Source organism: Clytia hemisphaerica, unplaced genomic scaffold (assembly GCF_902728285.1).
Source record: "Clytia hemisphaerica strain Z4C2 unplaced genomic scaffold, Clytia hemisphaerica genome assembly, whole genome shotgun sequence".
Lineage (NCBI taxonomy): Eukaryota > Metazoa > Cnidaria > Hydrozoa > Leptothecata > Clytiidae > Clytia > Clytia hemisphaerica.
The window spans coordinates 524,300-544,159 of NW_027104383.1; the positions used below are offsets into that span (position 1 = coordinate 524,300).

At 36.3% G+C, this 19,860-nt stretch overlaps 4 protein-coding genes and 1 pseudogene across 5 annotated transcripts; 2 read left to right on the forward strand and 3 right to left on the reverse strand.

Annotated features, from left to right (window-relative positions):
* The first annotated feature begins 1,001 nt into the window (after positions 1-1,001).
* Positions 1,002-5,162, forward strand: LOC136819276 (uncharacterized). Its single transcript, XM_067075508.1, has 6 exons — positions 1,002-1,148; positions 3,400-3,651; positions 3,817-3,898; positions 4,112-4,313; positions 4,578-4,710; positions 5,046-5,162. Exons 1-6 carry the CDS (start codon positions 1,038-1,040, stop codon positions 5,160-5,162), a joined length of 897 nt encoding a protein of 298 aa, XP_066931609.1. The 5' UTR covers positions 1,002-1,037.
* On the reverse strand, positions 1,418-2,670 carry LOC136819279 (glutathione-specific gamma-glutamylcyclotransferase 1 pseudogene; annotated as a pseudogene).
* Positions 5,163-5,223: 61 nt separating the features above from the next.
* Positions 5,224-7,786, forward strand: LOC136819274 (NAD-capped RNA hydrolase NUDT12-like). Of its 2 annotated transcripts, XM_067075505.1 has the most exons (4): positions 5,224-5,767; positions 6,121-6,312; positions 6,933-7,003; positions 7,333-7,490. In XM_067075505.1, the coding sequence occupies exons 1-4, from the start codon at positions 5,224-5,226 to the stop codon at positions 7,396-7,398; spliced, it is 873 nt and encodes a 290-aa protein (XP_066931606.1). In that variant the 3' UTR covers positions 7,399-7,490. The 2 variants fall into 2 exon arrangements, with proteins under 2 accessions (XP_066931606.1, XP_066931605.1); XM_067075504.1 differs by lacking the exon at positions 6,933-7,003 and having other exon boundaries at positions 7,333-7,786.
* A 4,045-nt stretch (positions 7,787-11,831) lies between these two features.
* LOC136819267 (uncharacterized) lies at positions 11,832-16,311 on the reverse strand. Its single transcript, XM_067075496.1, has 8 exons — positions 16,152-16,311; positions 15,757-15,897; positions 15,255-15,581; positions 14,797-14,958; positions 14,125-14,234; positions 13,412-13,664; positions 12,440-12,668; positions 11,832-12,229 (listed from the first exon to the last, which is right to left on the reverse strand). Exons 1-8 carry the CDS (start codon positions 16,249-16,251, stop codon positions 11,923-11,925), a joined length of 1,629 nt encoding a protein of 542 aa, XP_066931597.1. The 5' UTR covers positions 16,252-16,311; the 3' UTR covers positions 11,832-11,922.
* On the reverse strand, positions 16,296-19,007 carry LOC136819272 (uncharacterized). Its single transcript, XM_067075502.1, has 5 exons — positions 18,935-19,007; positions 18,350-18,391; positions 17,564-17,895; positions 17,172-17,315; positions 16,296-16,910 (listed from the first exon to the last, which is right to left on the reverse strand). Exons 1-5 carry the CDS (start codon positions 18,960-18,962, stop codon positions 16,308-16,310), a joined length of 1,149 nt encoding a protein of 382 aa, XP_066931603.1. The 5' UTR covers positions 18,963-19,007; the 3' UTR covers positions 16,296-16,307.
* Between the last annotated feature and the right edge of the window lie 853 nt (positions 19,008-19,860).

Genomic DNA, 19,860 nt, shown 5'->3' on the forward strand with positions numbered 1-19,860 from the left:
TCTTTGAGAGTTAATCATTTTGTACATTTCAAACGCCATAATAATTGCACAGATCAGATCTATAATAAAGAAGACAACAAATGATATTCACTCACGACATGGTAGTGAATCGCGATATGGTATTGGACAAAATAAGTTTTAAATGTCAAGTCAACGTATACAGCGCGTTCAAATAAATTTATTCAGCGAATGTTAGCAATTCCGAACTACCTAGGTTTTTATGGGAGAACTATTTTTGAAGTGGATGGTACATCTAACAAAGATAAATTCAAACTTAATCAAATGCCAACCTTAGTTGCTCTTGTCTTTCATGTTGTCTGGATAAAAATCTGCCAAGTCAAGCTTACCTGAAACTAGGTTTATTTACTTTGAACTTTTTTCAATTCCTTTTCTAAAATGATGTGTAATTTTACTTAATTATAATGATCATAGATCGTAAATTTCTATTTGTAACTGGATTCTATTGAAATGTTAATATTTCGATATAAATTTATTCATACTGCTTATTATGGTTGTACAAAAAAATTCAATTTTTAAAGTTATTTAAATTTGATGGTATTGTTATTTGTATGCATTTTTCTTTAAAAGAAATAAAATAAGATTTATTTTTCTCTTTTTTAAAAAAAAAAAAATCTTTTGAGGAAAATGCCAAGTTTAACTTTTAGCATAGGTTATCTGCCAAATCTGAGCTTTTTTAAGTGCAGTCTCCATGAAACCAAGATAGGCACTTCCCTTCCCTTGTAGTTTAAAAATGTATTTTGAAACAGTCTGCTAAACAAGCCTACTAATGAATGCAGCGCTGTTAGTAAAAAAATTTAGCGGTTGTGTTCATGAGAGTATTAGATATTTCTTTATATGATCTTTTTTAGCTGAAGTTCTTCTTTTTCTGAAATCAGAAATCCTGAAGACACAGAATCAGTGTATAAATTTTTGTGTTTCAAAAAAATTAAAAGTATTGTATTTGTCAGGGTTTTAACCGTTTTTCTTTATTTTTGTTTAGTGGAAGATTATAAGAAAAAAGTAAACAAACAAAAAACATGGATATTCCATTTGCTGATGATTTTTTCGAAGATAGCGATGATGAAAAACAATTGAAAGAGAAGAAGAAGAAACAAGAACCTTTTGTCCCCAAAACATGCACCAACGAGGTATCTAATGTTTTTCATCTCAAATCATGTTGCTTCATATATTCATGAACGGCTATTATTTCATCTTTTCCCTATGATAATGAACGTATCATCATAGTCCTTCTTGTTAAAGAAGCTACCAAGAATTTTGCTTAAAAACCTTGCTTTTTGTTTTAATAATTTACCGAAATTCTGCAAATTTCAAATTTAGAGGAAGCGTTTTTTGAAATGGGTAACTTATGATCTTCAAAAATAGAGGCAGAAACAGACAAATTTTAAGTTTTGTATTGAATTGTAATATTTCGACTAACTAACATACTTTAAAATAACAATAAGAAATCAATTTTACAAACAAAACTGTCGTCACAGACATGTTGGAAAATTGTAGAAATTCTCTACTTGTAGGTGAAAATTTTATCAGTTCATTTTTACTTTTGATTAACACTACCAGAATTTCGATCGTCGAATTTTTGTATCAATCGCGAAAACGATGAATGAATGGGTTTAACTCCCTTCTTCGCTACGGCTCTTTATCAGGTTGTAGTGGAATCGAGAGAGTCTTCGCATTCTTGAATGTATATCAATGTATAAGTTGATCCATTCGTTCAGATTCGATTGTAGTTTCTCGGCGATCATGCTGGTAGAGATATCGTGTTTCGAATGACGTCTTCGTCGAAGTTGTAGTGCAGACGCTCACCTCGGATGATCTCATTGAAGCGATCACATTGTGTCAATATATTCCACGGTTGTAAGTGTGTTTGACTCAATCCAATCTTTTTGCGAACCATACGATCAACGTTGTACAAGTGTGGTTCCTCTTCATTTGGAAGGTGTTCAGTCATGAAGTCGGTGACACGGAACAAGTACTCGATGCTGTGTCCTGCTAACCCGTGTGATGTAGCAATGCATTTTGCACTCTTCTCTTCACTCTCTTCGACGTAGTGTGGATTCTTTGGTGTGGCGTAGTAGACGAGCGCCATGATTGGTTTGCCATTGTTGATTCTCTTGTCTTTAGGGACAACCGGTAAAACTTTGAGATCATAACATCCGATGCTTTGTTCTCGCATGAACAAATAATCGTAGACTTTCTTTACATTTTCATTCCCAGTCACTTGGTAAACAAGGCCCCAACATTTGCTTCCATCAGCGGGAACGAGTGTCAAACAGCGACCTGGTTTTGCTTTGGTTCCTCTATGGTGCACACTGCTTTGCCAGAAACGTCGCTCGTAGCCTGGAAGGTAAGCGATGAATTTGTTGTTGCTCTCGAAGTCTGGTTTCCATACTAGAGAACCATATCCAAAGATAAAGATCTCGTCTTGCGAACGGATGTCTTGTTGTTGTTGATTTGCTGTGATAATCATGATGATAGATGTCTTTCGCTGATAATAAATGCGTTGCAATAGTCTTTCTATGAGCTCTTCGCTTGAAAGCTGGAACACTTGAACTGTTTGATTTGATGTTCGCCATATCTTTTCGATTTATATATTCTCCTGCTAAAAACTGTCTGATGAAATACACTGAGCATTTACATGAACTTCCCGTTCATAACTCTACTTTCTGATGTAAACAAGAAAGTCTGTTGTTTACATTTCAACCAATCATGTTAAAGCTGTTTTCTGATTGGTTAAACAAAACTCGTTTCTTGAATGTGATTGGTTCTTTTATAATCACGACTTTGACTGATGAAATAAAAGCGAGTTTTAACGACCGATAATTTACCGACAAAAGCTTTTATGAGTAATTTTTATAATCGATTTGAAAGCTTCTTGTCTATTACATCAGTTAGCTTTCTTTTGCACAGGAGTGTTTTGAATGAAATGTTTTTACTATGTTAATGTTATGAATGAAATTCATTGTAAAATATGTTAAAAGTCAAAGTACTTTCTTTTAAATCACGCAATCCCATTTTTTACATCAGCCTCCAAGCCCTAAGCCATCTAACCCATTTATGCAAATCTTCTCCCTGCCTCAAGTGGCCTCAGACATCAGACACATCAATATGAGATGCAGTAGTTGGACTTAATATTTTAAAATATCTGCGCTTTATTTACGTGCAGTCATAACACCCGAGAATTTTTGAAAAATATTATTCAGGCTTCTAGAACTTCTTTGCGCTCATTATAAACCTTTTTCGCAAAGCATCCACGAAAATAAAAATATTTTTCAATAAAGGGATCTTTGAATTTTCTGTCGCTCATAAGAAATTTTCAGAATTATTCAGCTGAGGAAAGTCGAATAAAAACTTAGATACTTTCTTTCCTCTCATTTTCAGTGGTTTGTTTCGGAGGATTTTAGCAGCAACCCGAAGCCAAGTCTCGAAGATTGTCAAACGATCAAAGCTCAAGCAGACCTCCTATTCTACAGGAAAGATTATGAAGGTGCTCTGAAGAAATACAAGGAGCGCTTGCAACATTTATGTAATATGAACAATAACTCAATGTTGAGAGAAGTTCATGGTTCTATCATAAATTGTTATCTCAAGTTGGATCAAATGGAAAAAGCTGTATCACATGTAACAGAGATTGTGAGTTACTTTTATTTTGTCAAAGCTTGTTTGAAACCTTGTCAGTAAATGATTTAACATACATTTAACTACTGAGGAAGTTTTATTACATAAATTCGCATCCCGAGTTTTATCTTACTACGTCTTTTTTATATCTCTCAGCAAAACTTTTCGTTTTGTTTTCAGCTTGGGACGACAGGCAACCCTTTTGATAGCTATATATATTTCCTTGCACATCAAGTCCACCAGAAAGTTGGAAATACTGAAGGTAAAGTTTGCTTATAAGAAAGTAGTTGTAATTCTTTGTTGAAACGTTGATTTTTCATTAAAAACATTCACCTCGAATTTATTCATAATCTAGGCTTTACTTAAAAAAATGTTGGTTTTCTGGCACCCGAACATATAGGTTTTTTTACCCCTTGTACTAAATGTAAATGAAGATAGACACTTTATTGTCATTTACTTCTAATTCTTAAAACAGAATGTGGAAGGTGTTTGTTTACTGCCATCACCATTAACCCTTGGTATGTGGATTATTGGCTCCACTTTTTCCAATACCTTCAAAAGATTCTTCAAGAGAGAAGTCAGAATGGAAACACTTCAAACAATATTCCACTGTCTGAAAAAGCTGCATTGAAGACATTCGATAGAGAGTTCATGAAACTTTTATTGGTGCATACAGAGTAAGTTTCTTCACCGCCTCGTTTTTGCGAAATTCATTATGAAATAATTTGAGACTTCCTATGGAGCACTGTTTGATGTGAGAAAATCTCCCTTGCGTTTCCTACAATCACAGTGTAGTCACTTCTTTCAAAGGAGTGTGGTAGGTCCGGTATTCTTTTTTTATATTCTTTAAAATGTTCAGAATTTCCTACTCGTGTTTCACCTTTTAAACTCCCCTTTATTGTGAAAAATATCGAGTTTGTAATGAAATATCGTTATTCCAGGTTTGTCTATCGCGAAAACAAGAAAAGCAATACAAATAGTAGTAATCTCAAGAATGATAGTACGGATCAAAAGATATCACAATTCTGGAATGAAGTAACGACAAGCGAATCTGATAAGGCTGAATCCCGTGAAGTAAGCTAAAAAAGTTACTCTTTGTCATTTCAAACTTGTCATTAAGTAGCTTGTTGTTTGCGATAGGCTCTCTACCTCTTCAACTGGTTTGACTCTTTCTATTATTCGAGCTAAAACGTTGGTCCCTTCAACCTGTTAAAAATAATGAAATCTCTGTATTTCAACTTTTTCTCTGATCCGAAGAAAACTTCTTGGCAGATTTCTTCGACTTAAATAAGTGAGAAAGAGTCGCGTTTTTAATATTGACATTCAATACTAGTATGATAAACACAGAATTTCTTCAACTTTGTCAGTCTAAACTTTTTTCAAACTTAAAAATTTTTATGTCGTTTTAGCTTTATCACGTGATGTCTCGATCAGCCAATGACAAAGACGTTATCCGCTCACACCCGTGTTACGAATTATACAATCAACTCTTATCTAAACCTTTGAGTGAAGCGAAAAACTTTTAAAAAGTTGTCTTCTCTCTAGATCGAAAACACTATAAATATACAAAATATATAAAAAAAGAAAATGACTTCGATTAAAGAACATTGGAATTACTTCAGCGGGACTGGTATAGACAGATCAAGTGACAAAAGATTGAATAAAGAATATTTAAAAGAAGCTCTATGCAAACAAGATACTCAATTTGTAGTTTTTCAGAACTGCACGCCTCTAGTGGAAGAGGAAGAGGGTGATGAAAAGTGTTTGGTCAAGTTCTTTCATGCAGAAGTAGAAAAGTATTTTGATTTGAAATTGAGTGGTAATGATGCGAAATGGCCACCGTACCTGTTATATATGGGTCGCTTTGATGTTGATTATTTCGCACTTAATAAACTTGATAAAGATTGGAAAGTGCTGGAAGGATTATTAACAGAGAAGCGTTCCTTTGCTAAAGGTTTTGTCCTGGCAACGCAGATATGTGACAAAGATTCGGGTTTGGTTTCTCAAGCACAATCTATGTTCCAATGGCATGATCGATACCGGTTTTGTCCAACTTGTGGCTCAAAGATGTTCATTGAGGAAGCTGGGTACAAGAAAACATGTCTGGTGGAAACATGCAGGAGTAATAAAGGTTATGATTAATTTTGCTTCGTTAAACGAATTCTGTAGTATCGCATAGATAGTCTCTTTATACCTAAGTATGATGTATCTAAGTGTAACAAACGATGGATGCTGTATTGTAAAACCTTTCGCAAAATATTTAAACGTTTTCTTGTATAGGGTAAATTTTTGTGAGTCCTATTCTGCTTGGCAAAACGAATTTTTGAGCCTCGAATATGCTTATGCCACACTTATATAATGGAGTAATTTACACATGTTTTTGCAATTTTGGAGCGATAAATTGCTTTGAGATTTTGCAACCTGACACTCAGCATATTTATAAGTGTTGTATTTATAGAAAAACGTGTATACAATCTTTTTCAGGTGTTCATAACACATGTTACCCAAGAACCGACCCAACAGTCATCATGATTGTCATCTCGCAAAATGGTCGTAAATGTTTGCTAGGGCGTAAGAGAGGTTGGCCGAAGAGAATGTTTTCGTGTCTGGCGGGATTTATGGAGCCTGGGGAGAGTGTTGAAGATGCGGTCAAGCGTGAAACTCTCGAAGAAAGTGGTAAGTCTTCTATTCATTTTACGTTATTTGACCGTAAATGCACGCTCCAGAAGAACAAGTTTATCAGATGATGAGACACAGTTTTGACTTAAAGCGAGAACAGACTTAACCTCGGGTTTCAGAAATGGTTGAATGATTACTGATCTTAAGTCTCGACAGTAAAGAACGTCCCGATACTCAATCAATCATCAGTTGTTATAGTGTAGGCTGTTAATAGAACCGTGTTGTTTTGCACCTGTTGTCATTTGTACCCAGTTTAGTCAAACTGTAATTTAATTGTCAGCGAGTTCGTTTTAATTATAAACTCGATCCAATTATGTTTTTACTATTTTATCGCTCACCAAATTATTATAAATTTCACCTCACCAAAATTCAATTGCGGCGGCGTTTTTTATTTAAACAATGGAAGACCAATAGATTTCCGTCGCAGCGAAATATAAAAGAAGATCTCTTCTCCGTCTCAAATTCAATAAAATTTGGGAAATTTCTGAGACAGTCTGACATGAATAACTTGGCTTTGGTCACTATGGCACCTAATCTTTTGACTTTTCTCAACATTTGCGGCTAACTTTTCCCGTATTTTTATGACTGGCTGGTTTTCTCTTTTACATCCAAACAAGACAAGAAGTTTATGTTGAATACTAGAGGGAAGTATAGAAACCATGCATGCACATTATACAGGATCAGACAGGTAAGACCACAGATCTATAAAGCCCAAAGGGCTAGATAGGCAACTTTAACAGTGAAATAAACAGTGAGATTGCTTGTTGTCACGTGATTTCTTCGGTAGGAAATCCTACCAAAACCATGGGGAAGACTCAAATAATGAGTTACACATTTTTAACTTGAGTTTAACACTAAGTATCAGGTATAAGATGTTGCATACAGATTCGATTCTAGATTTGGCAGAAAAAAATAATTAGCCCTCAGAACGGTTTTCGTTACTTTCTTTTTTGTTACGTGAATGGTTTATTACAAACTTCGGTAAAACTAAAATCGCTTCTTTCTTCTCACTATCAGGTGTCACTGTCAGTAACGTTTGTTACCATTCATCTCAACCATGGCCTTTCCCCGGATCTCTCATGATCGGTTGTCAAGCAACGGCACAAACAGAGGACATTGTAGTGAACGAGGAAGAAATGGATGACGTCAGATGGTTCGATCACGTGACAGTTACGCGAGCATTGAAAGGAATGTCTGAGGAATTGATATTAGGGCCGAAACAAACGATCGCCCACCAACTTATTAAACATTGGGTGGAAAATTCAACTGCAAAATCGAGTTCATTATAAGACACTTTGCATTACTTCAGAATATTAATGTTTATTTTATGTTGGATATCAATCGATACTAGTTGGCTGTGGTCAGTCAAATCTTTCAACTGTTTTTCCTAACTTTTGTAATCCAAATTTTATTTGTCTAACTATTTCCTGATTATAACATAATCTCAATATACTCGATACGTTAAAACTAAGCTTCAAAGTCGAAATTCATATCTCCAAATATACGTGAGCTTTCTGTGTAAGTTGAAAAATTATGATAATTTTAGAAAAAATAAAGACCCAATGACCAAGAGAGAGGACTTTGATTTCGACCGACTGGATTTGATTTCTGTCGGACATAATGTCCGAATAATGACTAAAATATTTATTTGCAGCCCTGCCCCTGTGGTCAACTTTATCGAAGGTTTTCGAGAAATCCAGGTAGACAAGATCGGCCTTTGCTTCTTTATCTAGTAGTATATCCTATATATAGATCAGGTTATCTAGTATATCCAATATCAAGTTCAAGTAATTGGCTTTGACATATGCATCCACTTCAAGCCGTGCTTGATTGAAATAAAGAAATCATTTACACTCATTATGTTGAACTATATGTGACCTAAGTACTTTTTACAAATATTTTTATGACATGAGATGTCAGCGCTACTGGTCTGTAGTTTACTGCCAGTGATCTGCTACCCCCTTGTGTAATTGTACTTTGTTTAGTTTGTTTGGGACTATTCCTCTGTCCAAACTTTTCCTCTAAAGGATACAAAGGGGTGTGGATAGTTCTTCTTTACATTGTTTCAAGAGATTTGCAGGAAAGCCGTCAGGGCCAGACTGCAGATTGAGATACTTCGTTTATAGCTTTGACAAGATCGTTCTCTGTTATTTAAATCGGTTTTATTATCTAGGATATTTTGTCAGATTAAAATATTTCGGTGATGTGACGTGTGTTAATTTATCGTCAGTTTATGACGTAATAGCTCTCATTCCCTCCAGTTCTTGCATTATATCCGTCTCGTTTACGTTTGTTGGACCTACCTGGAGGTCCTATAAATTAACCTTTGTCCGTTCGTCCATCCGTCTGTTACCAGCTTTTCTCGAGATTGGCTCCTTAGTTTTTTTCTGATTGAGCTTTTCCAGAAAAAAATTTGAATATGGGGGGTGGAAGACAAAGTGAACTTTGGCCCCCCCCCCGGACAACGAGTTTTACCCCCCGGACAAGCACCAGTTGACCCCCCGGACAACCCAAATTACTCCCGGACAAGGCAAATTTTGATAATTTTTCACTACCCCCGGACAATATATCTATCCTCCACCCCCCATGTACGGACATTTTCTGGAAGAGCCCAATTTTCGAAAAAAAATTTTCTGGTCGAAAATGCCGGAAAAACCGGTTATTGTGGTATTTTCTCGAGATTTCTTCATTAGTTTTTTCCGATTTTTTGCACAGAGATGCGTATTAGCTATACCCAAACTGTGGCCGGGTCCGATTTTTGAGAAAAATATTTTTCCGGCCGAATATGCCGGAAATCACAGTTTTTAGCAGATTTTCCCCTATATATATAATATTTTTTGTTCTTTCACACAAAAACATTATTGATAACAATGCCCACCATCAAGTATGGTTCAATTGTCAATAAAACTGATTTTTGAAGCCGTAACTAAAAAACGCAATTTTTGCATTTTCTCCAAATTTCATAAGTAGTGGTGAAGAAGTAAAGCTCAAATCTGATTGGCCTTTCATTTTTTTTCAAAGATCTAGGCTATATTTATTATCAAAGATTCAGGCTATTTAATTCCGTATTCCAATCCAAATCTCGTGTTCTCTGTGTTCTTGTGCCCGATTTTATCCATTGCAGAATTCAAATCCAAATCTTGTGTTCTCTGTGTCTTTGGTTCTACCAGAATATAACTCTTACAGGTTCTGATTAGTTTTCATTTGCAGAGCAATTAATGCCATATAGAAATTCCCAAACTTTGTCCCTTTATCTTTGTCTTTGTACGACGCGTTCCTGAAGACATTCTATCATAGTTTCGGATTTTGATGAAACCCAGACAAGGGGGAGTGTTGAAAGTTTGAATTTCCTAAGCAGTGCTAATTACCAGTCATTTCGTAGTGTACCTGTGGTCGGTAATTACCGGTCATTTCGTACTTTCTACCTATCATTCCGAAGTTTAATTTTTCACTTTTTCCCGTTAGAATTTGATGGCTATAGGGTTAGGCCCCCCTACTGAAAATAATATCGCTAAACCTGAACAATTACCGGCAAACTGAAATCTCCTTACCTTATCGGCTCTTTTTACGCCGGCCTTATTGGCGTTATTTTTAGGCTCTTGGCGTAATAAGGGCCGGTGTAAAAAGGGCCAAAATTTTGCAAATTTTAATTAAAAGTGGCGTTAATTTTTTACCATCGTTCTCTATTTAAATAGACCGGAGTCGTTTATAATGCGTGTAATACTAATATTACCAATACTAATAATAAACGACTGGAAGAATCCGGTGTTCCAGCCTTATAGATACAGGGGCTAGCTACGTAGAAACTTGCGTATTGAGAAAACAATTTATCAAGCAACAACAAACTCTCAAAACGAAATCAACTCGAATGAAAAACTTTCAATACACAAATCCACACATATTTTTTGTCTCAAGAATCATTTTGAGCAGGAAAAAATTATAATTGCAATATTGACACTTTTCTTTTGTTTGGAGTTAGTGCACAAAGGTTTCTAGACGACTAAAATTGTTCCATTCATTACTTTTTGCTTTATCTCTACTATGTATAGATTAGTCGTCTAGCTTGCTAGACTACTATTTAAAGGATTTTAGCAGATTTTAGGTATGATACGAAGATAAAAAATTATCCATTGTTTTACTCCATATCTAAAACTTCGCAAAAATCATGGGTTTTCAATGGAATTTTCAACAGTTTTCTACTGAAAAGTGATATTTTAATGTAAATTGAAGCATAAACAGCCATTCTAACAAATTTTGGCGTAATTTACGGCCCTAATTGGCGTAAGCCCAAAATCAGGCTGTGGCGTAATAAGGGCCGGCGTAAAAAGGGCTGGCGTTAAATTAGGGCCGGCGTAAAAAGGCCGCTAAGGTATTTGCAGCTAAGGGGGGTTGCCAGATAGGAAGTGTCTTCTTACCTAAACCTAGCCACAAAGTTGCCTTTATATTGCATTTCCTTTAGGGAAGATACCACTTAAGGGAGAGTTCCTACCTTAGGGGGGGGGGGTCTTCCTGCCAAAGAGGGGTGGTCTTGGCCCCTCTAGAATCTGATGTGATGTCTATCAAATATATCAAAAAATGTATGGTTTTCAGCGCAACTAACAAAATTTCTATGACACTAATTACTCTGCAAGTAGCACATCTTTTGCCTGACCACTTTTTTCCACCCTGTATGGCTCAGTTGTATCTTAAAAATCAAAAAAACCTTGAAAATCCTGAAAAAAAATCCGTAGACGCTTTTTCGAATTTCTTGAGCTTTTATTGTTTACTTTTCATATTTGCTATAAAACAATCTTCATTAAAAGATATGAAATGGTTTATAATTGGTGTTTTAATGCCTTGATTTCTCTAAAAATGCTCTGGTAAAAAAACTCTTGTTTAAAAAGTGACGAAGTTATTCGCAATTGACGAAATCTTTTGCTGACTTTTTTCTCTCATGAAGTTTCTACAGATAAGCTTAAGGTAGATAATTTTAAGTATTGGTCGGCATTAACCGAGTATTACAATACTCTTGTGACCCGAATAGACGGGGGGGATCCGAATAAGCAGGGGTTGATATGAATTTCAACAACAAAAAAGAAACTTTAACAAATGAACACGTAAAATAAGAACTAATCAACTGATGAATGCGAAAGCAAGAAACTTTAAGTCTATTGAAAAGAAATACAACGTTTCTTAATCTTTATGTAAAATAAGAACCAATATACTAACAAAAAGGTAAATTTTAACAAGTTTAAGGTCTATCTACACTGTAACAAAATATTGAATTATTCGAATTTAATTAGCGGGGGGGGTGGATTTTTTTTCTCTTAATAATTAGCGGGGGGACGTCTATTCGGGAGACAAGAGTGATTGCGAAAAAAAATTCAAATTTTGATACATGGTTTAGCCAGTTATTTTTGAAGGTTTCATGCAAGTTCTTCCACCCTATGATTTAAGCATCTACAATCGGGCCTTTGAGCTAGTTGTAAAAGTACCGGAATTGAGCCCAGTGCGTTGCGCACGTTCGACTATGGCTACAATTGCCATGAAAAAGGGCTATTTTTCTTTGCAGGTCCAAAAATTGTTCTTTTTTATAAATGTTCGATCATTGATCATGTATTCGCCAATTTACAGTTCCTTCTTCTCTTTTTGAACTGGAGTATCATTTCTTTTCTTGTCCGTTTTCTTTTTCTCCGCTTCTTTCTTGGCCAACACTTCTCGATCTTTCGCTTCCTCTGCTCCTCTCTCTTTGGTGTAGTTGCGAAGTTTCAATTTCAAAACAACACGACCCCCTGATCCACCGTCTGATGCGAAAGTGCGGGTGATTCCTTGTGGGCGGGCTAGTTCGTGGGCGGGTAAGGAGAGACCTTCATAATTTCCGATGTATTTATCTTCTCCATTATTGTCATCCTCCTTTACGTATCCGTGGACGAGTCTGAGAGAATTTTAAAAATGCAATGTTAACTTATGATACCCAATAATACCTACCTAGATGCATTAGAGTGCTTTATTCGAGAATTTCATTTGGAAGAAAATTCCTAATCTTTAAAGAGTCTTCAAAATATTTAACCTAACCAAGGTAGACTGGAAATTTAATTGGATATTTATTGCCATTGAGAAGGTTTGAAGTTTTTTTTATACTTACAAAGTTTGTTTGCTTGTTTCTTTAATGAATCCTGATCTTTCATAGAATTTGATGTCATTCAATTTAATGGTGTGTCCTGTTCCTTTCTTGATTGATAAATGATTGCTAGGTTGTCTTCGCCACATCTCTCGATTTTTGTTGGACAATTTGTTGCCGGTGTCTACATTCACATATCCATAAGCTTCATAATTTGTTCCCGAGTCTTCATTCTCAATCATGTAGAGAGTGCCTGGAAGTAGAATCGAGATAAATAACATCGAAATTGTGGGATAAATTAATCCAAGTTCCAGATAAGCATCTACAGTTGATTTTCGCTAATTCGAACTCGACCCGGAAGTATAATTTGTTCGAATTACAGAGAGATTCGAATTATAGAAAGAGTTTTAGGAAGGTTTCTTCTTGAGGGGGACTGAGAATTAGTTCGAATTATAGGAAGATTCGAATAATGAAATTTTCAATTTGCACTGTTTAATCCTTGCATTATTGGATCAATTAATGCGTCGACATAAAGTGAATACTTCAAAAAGTTTAACGAAACACTACCTTAAGGGAATAAATTAATGCGAGAATTAATTAATGCGGAATAAATTAATGCGAATTTGGCCCTTTTTCACAAAATTAAATTCCGCAAAATTTCGGCCATTCGCATTAATAAATTCCGCATTTTTTTTCTAAAATATTGCTGATTGGAAATTTTTTAGTTCGTTCTGTTTCTTGAAAAGGAAAAAAATGATATTGCAAAATCCCTTAAAATGGGCTTATTCGCATTAATTTATTCCGCATAACATAAATCTTTTTGGGGGTTGCTCGCATTAATTTATTCCGCATTAATTAATTTTTGCATTAATTTAATCCCTTAAGGTACTCCAATAGAGAACAAGGTTTTCCTTCCTTTTATAAAAATCCTCTCTCGTATATTTTCTCTGAGGGGCAGACACTTCTTTATTATGAATGGGAAAGTGATCAGCATACCTTCTAAGCCGTATTCATTTAAAACACTGTCGGATGATGTGAGTGGTGTGACGGTCAGTGTTAGCCGAACCCAATTATGTTTATCATATCTGAACTCCGTGTAATCCGTATTTCCGATGAGATCACTCGGCTTGAACTGGTATCCATTGTAATCTCCAATGGTATCATCGCCTGAGTTGTCATCTTCCCAGATCTTATTCAACGTTGTCACTTTACTCGTTGTTTGCTCTGCATCAATAAAATCTGGTGATTCCTAAAACGACAAAAAGTGAAACATTTTTTTGTATTCAATGTTCAATAAATTTTTATATTCTACTAGGTGCCTACCCCCACTCTGTCAATTTTCAATAATGTTTCGAGATGTCTTTAGAAGTGTCTCCTTTTTCTGTGATTTACTCTAAACCTTAGGCGGCGTACTCATCAGTTAGGTACCAATTCCCCTGGTAGGTACTCAGGCCCCTATTGATTTAAGTTATGGTGTCCATACTCTTCTGTTCTTAATTGTAGAGGGGCTGGAATAAGCAGGGGGGTTAATATTAAGTGGTTTTTAGGATTTTCCCAAAAACTCCTAGGAAAATGAAGGTTTTGGTATTTCTTTAGGAAAATTTAATATAATGGGGCGGGGTCATTATGAAATGCTAATTGCGTTGTTTTTTTCGTAAAATTACAAAGTGACCCTACAATTAAGTACAGAAGAGTACGGATGTCCTTACCATGAAAGTGTGGTACATGTAATCAGTGTATGATTCTCCTTCGTCTCTAACAATATTGTTGCCTTCTTTACGATACCATAATTGAACTCTTTGATTTTCAGCCAGTGAACCTGATAAATATGAAAATGCAGTAATAAAAAAACTTTTTTTAATTGAAAGATTCTGTTTACATTCCCATAGCAAATGAATCCAGTAACATTTACTAATATTTGCAAATACCGTATTACTTCAAATAAACGCCTCAGACGTTTATTATTTTTTTGGATTTTAGGAGCAGCGTTTATTCGAAAGGGGGTGTTTATTTAATAATCTTTAGCCAATGTCACTTTAACAAAGTTAATGATAATAATGTTAATCATTTTAGATATGTAAAAATAGGTCAAGATTGGTTCGAGACTGAAAAACTACTATTATTAACAAAGTTTTTCTCTATTTACAATTCTACCTTACAGCTTTTTGTTAGCTGTCCTAGAGGGGATGTGTTTATTTTTAGTTGGGCATTTATTGATAATTGTTCCTTCAAGGAGGGGCGTTTATTTGAGGGGGTGACACATAACGCTTAAACGGAAAGATCAGGGATATAAGCAATAACTTTGCCCATTATTCGAGAGCTGAAAATTTAGGCGACCGCCAAGCATAACACGCTGTTATATGGGTACAATTAATACTTACCGAAATTGACGCTGAGGTCCCCATAAGCTTCGTAACTTCCTCCCTTATCAGAATCGCACCAAAAGGTCATTTTGACATCAAGCCCGTATTCGACTTTCTCTGGTGTTGGTTCAGCTACTACTCCAATCGCTGTCAAACTCAATTTGATTTGTGCCCAGTGCCCTGAAGAAAAATTAAATAAACTAAGTACTATTAAGTAATTAATGTCATTAAGAAAACTGTAAAATCTTGGAGGATACTGTAGCAGAGTTTGATATTGAAGATTCTCTAATAATGGTATACTTTAGAAGAACCCATGTATAGTCCCTCCAGTTTATATGGATAATGGTTCTCTCAAACAGCTTGTTTTCATTTTTTTTGATGGTGAAAAAGAAAAGGTTTTCATTTCAAAATCGTCAAGCTTGTTAAGATTGAGACTTTAGAACTTCAGAGTGCAGTGGAAAGATGAAAACACGCACCATTCGAAGGGAAATCATTGCTATAGTACTGTCCTTCTTCCAAAGCATTGACAGACCACTGATGTCCATCCCAATTCCCAATACCATCATCGTGCCCTATACCATCATTCTCCTTGGCGTACCCCAACGCTGTGATCTTCTCTGCTGATTGCATGAAATCTTTTGCTTCACGGAAATAGATGGCGAAAGGGAAAGTTTGGTTGTGTTCATTTCTGATGGCTGAGTCATAATCACGTGGTACATCCCAAACAACAAAACCTTGGTTGATCGATCGACTGCCCACGTTGAATTTCAGGTATCCATAAGGCTCATAGAAGGTACCGCTTCCTAGAGAGACAAAATGAGAACAAATAAAACTTGAGAAATGAAACTTCAACATACCTAGGCTTCTGCTCATCCTCTAGCGAAAAAAGGTTTCTTCTTTGTCTTGTCTCCCATTGTATATTCTGGAAGGCTTGCATAGAAGAATTTATTCTCTACTAGGAAATATATAGAGACGTACCATCGTCAGCCCAGATGGTATAATAGCCTGACAGTTTGTACCAAATCATGTCGGTTCCTTCATCCTTCTGTGGATAATTAGCTCTGTTGAAGGTTGTGTAGACACTGTAGTCTTTGTCGCATTGACTGAAACGGTGGGAACCTGAATAGAAGTCAAAATTTATGATTAATACAATATCCAATATCGGTCCTATCTAAGTGTTTTTTTTCAGTGTGGATGGATTTACAGTGGAGTCTTCATAACTCGAACTTCTATTACTCGAACGAAGTTTTCTGGTCCCCGTGCGTGTTCGAGTTATGGAGACTCCACTGTAGTTACTAATTTTCGATCGTTGTTTATAGTGTGTTGACAGAATTTCTTTTGTCATGGATGAGTTTAGTAAAGCTAAACTTTACCTGAAGAAACGTCGACTGTTTCTAGACCGAGTGCATTTCCTTTTCCAAGACAATCGTCAAATTCCAAAAATCCATCACCATCAGAATCCCACATGTTCATGAAAACAACATATTGATCTGGTGTGTCACTGCCGATAATAGCATTGTATTTATATTTCAAATGTCAAATTTGTCAAATTTGTAGCCGTTCTCACGCTCTATCCAGCGACGGAGCTGATACAACGGGTAGGCTGGTCCACGGATGAATGGGAGCTCAAGGTCGGAAAGCGGCGATGAATCTGGTACCGGATGTCCTAAAGCCTCAGCGATATCTGCGACTCCAACGACAATAGATTCTGGTAAAACATAAAGTTGCCCAAAACCTTCTACATCTTCATTACCGACCATGTCTGACCGGGTCACTTTCCAGTTGCCTTCAATTTTATATGGCTGTTCCTTAGCGTCTTCACTAATTTTTTGAGTGTTCAAATTGACGAGGAAAGCTCCAGTGATATCAAATAACTCATCCTCAATATCATCCAAATGTCCAAGGAAATAGAATATAATACCCATAATCCCACTATCATCAAGTTGTGCACCGATGCTTTTCGCAAGTTGAATGAGAGAGTTAAGGGACTGCTCTATGTTTTGGTACCCCTCCTTCGATTTGTATAATTTCTCGTACCCGTACATATGCAGACCTTTGGTTAACAGACCCAATGTACCGGATCGAGCCTGGTTATTCTTAGTAGATTTGCTTTGGAGGTTCTGTAGTTCTTCCTACAAAGGTTGAAAATAACATAAATTATTTAAAGCTGTTCCCGTTTCTTGTTTCTTCACACTGACAAAGATTATAAAGTGGAATCTATACACCTTGAACACTCGCGGGAAAGTCATATTTGTTAGAGCTATGGAGACTTGTCTTTGAGGCTTTCTTGCCTTGAGGAACCCGGAGCCTTGTTTGGGTTAAGGATACATTCGAGTTAAGGAGGTTTCGAGTTGTGGAGACTCTGATTTATTAGAATGCTTGATGTCTCTTACCTTTATTGGGGTGAGTTGATTTCGAATGGTGTTTGATAAATGCGAATCACGTGATTCTGTGGAAGCTTTTGCAGGTGTGGGTGCCCATTGACTTTGGTAACTATCACTTCCATCACAAACGTATTTACTTGGACTGTCGCTAACCTAAACAAATTACACAGTTTTCATATGTATGGGTTGAATTCTCATTAGCCTACAATACGCGTATGCAGTAACTTTGGAGTTGATTGCTTTGAAATTTCAAAACCTGGAAATTCTTCTGGGTGCTATGCTTGTATTGCCAATAGAGACTAAAAAATACTCCAATTTCTGATATCTTTCATACACAAAAAATGAGCTCGTAATGATAGAAAATGTGTTCGTACGACTAGACAGTCATAAAAATAATTCACCTGAAGAGTACAGTTGATTTGGAATTTGGGCATGAGACTAGCACCATCACCTTCATAATCAAAGGAAAATAATAACGGCTGACCAAAGTGGACATATTCCCCTTCATATGTTGCGATAATTCCTGTCTTTCCGTCCGGTAAATCGATACTGATCTGTCCGGTTACTTTTACCGGTGCCAAGAATTGGTCAGCTTTTCGGAGGAATTCACCAACTTTGCCACCGTTTGTGAAGAAAGTTTTTATGTCTAAGAGTCCAAGGAGACCAAAACGTGGGTTGCGAAATGCCATAAAATCGATGATACCGCTGACTCGGTAATTCTTTTTACTAAGCACTATTAAGAGAAAGAAACAGTTTTATTCAGACGAGTCCTTTTAAATCTACAGTACCTCAAAGATCTTTTTTCGAATTAAAGAAAGCTTCGAATTATAGGGAGGATTTTACACAACTCGCTAGCTTAGGATCCAATATTTTACACAACTCGCTAGCTTAGGATCCAATATTTTACACAACTCGCTAGCTTAGGATCCAATATTTTACACAACTCGCTAGCTTAGGATCTAATATTTTAGTTCGAATTAGAGAGAGTGTACTTTATGTATTTATCTTTTCGTGTAATGTGTTCATGATGTGTCGGTTAGAGAGATGCGTTTTGAACTTTGTACATGTTTTGGCAGACCAGCCAGATAGTAGAGAGCCAGCTCATAAAGTGATTAAAAGAGTTGAAAAATATCCGAAGCGCTTTTCATTAAGTCGAAGTTTGAGCAAGAAACAAGACAGAAACTTACTTTCCACATTGCTGATGGAAACCGCCAGCACCACTATGATAGCTGAAAGAAAACGAAAAAATTACTCCATCAATGATAGCCTGTATGTACTAGACGGGCATGATATTTTCCAGTAATTTTCTAAAAGTTTTCACCCAAAAATCATAGGCCATTTCATGGTCGAAATGGATCATGGGTAATCAGGACTTGTTACGCTCCCATTGCGGCTTACCGTTGGTTAGACGCAAAGACATTATCCAAAACCATCAGAAAGCAGTTATAAGAGCAAACTGGTACTGAATACCCATGATTCCTTTCGACAGTGAAATGGCCTATGGGAAAGATTGGTGCCACATGAGTCGTTGCAGGACTGTTATGGAACTACTGACCTCATTTCAGAGCTAAGTAAAACACGGGACAGGTAAAAGACTATCAATGTGATCAAATAGCGTGGCGATGAAGTGTAGTCTACCTCAATAAAAGTTCCTCTCTACTCTCACCCCGATAGTTTTGTTAACATTTTAAAGTTTCCCAACTGTAAAAAAGCCCCATAAACTCAAAGGTCTGTCAACCAAAATTTTACTTTCATATTAACAATTGTCTCACCGGCCGTTAGTAGCTGCAGCTTCACCATGCTGCTTGTTCCGGAGCTCTTGTTTGTTGCGCAGATATTACGTTGGTTGAAAGTAATGACTCTGTACTCTGAGATGACTCCGATTTTATATCCTTCAAATAATTATTTCACACTGCCCTTTTTAAGACACGTTATTGTCAATAATCATTCTGTCTCAAATAGTTCCTTGTTGGATTGACTTGAATAAATGAGGCGCAGCAAACGAAGTCGTGCAGCTATTGTCTTTAGAAAATGATTATTACAAAGGGGTAATTTTTCATGCAAAACGATGTCATAATTATGATTTTTAATTAAGAGCTATTTATAAGTAATTATTTTGTTTGGAATAATCTCAAGCTTGTTCATGGTTCAACGAACGTCTCTTTTGAACGATAACAACACTCGCTGCAAAGTCTAAAAAAGAGTTCTTGTGGCATTTATTCATCGCGAAGATTTCTGTAGAACTTTTTCAATCAATCTTCTAATCAATCTTAGTCTGAATCACATACCTCTACAAAACCCTAGGTGTAGTACCCGGGCAAAACTTAGGCAAAGTTTGGTACGAAGACGTGCCGCTGGTCAGGGTCCCTTTTTAAGACTATGAAGTTATCTGACAGGGTACCAAATTTACCAAACAATCATATCTGACAGGGTTCACTTTTCTAACTCCAGCGGCACTTCCCGTCGGTTGTCAAGGTCAGTGCCCTCCCCCCAGGTATAGTATAAGGAGCACGAATTCGTTAGTGGATGCCAGCAGCCTAAATAAATCCTTGTTTTCCTTCTTGGCAAACTATCGAGTACTTTCATGCATGATGAAAATCCTGGTGATTAAAATCCCCTGATATTTCTCTTCATTTGAAATAAGTCAGTGTTTTCCGCTCTGGTTAAGACACCCACTTCGCACTTGCTAAAACTTGGG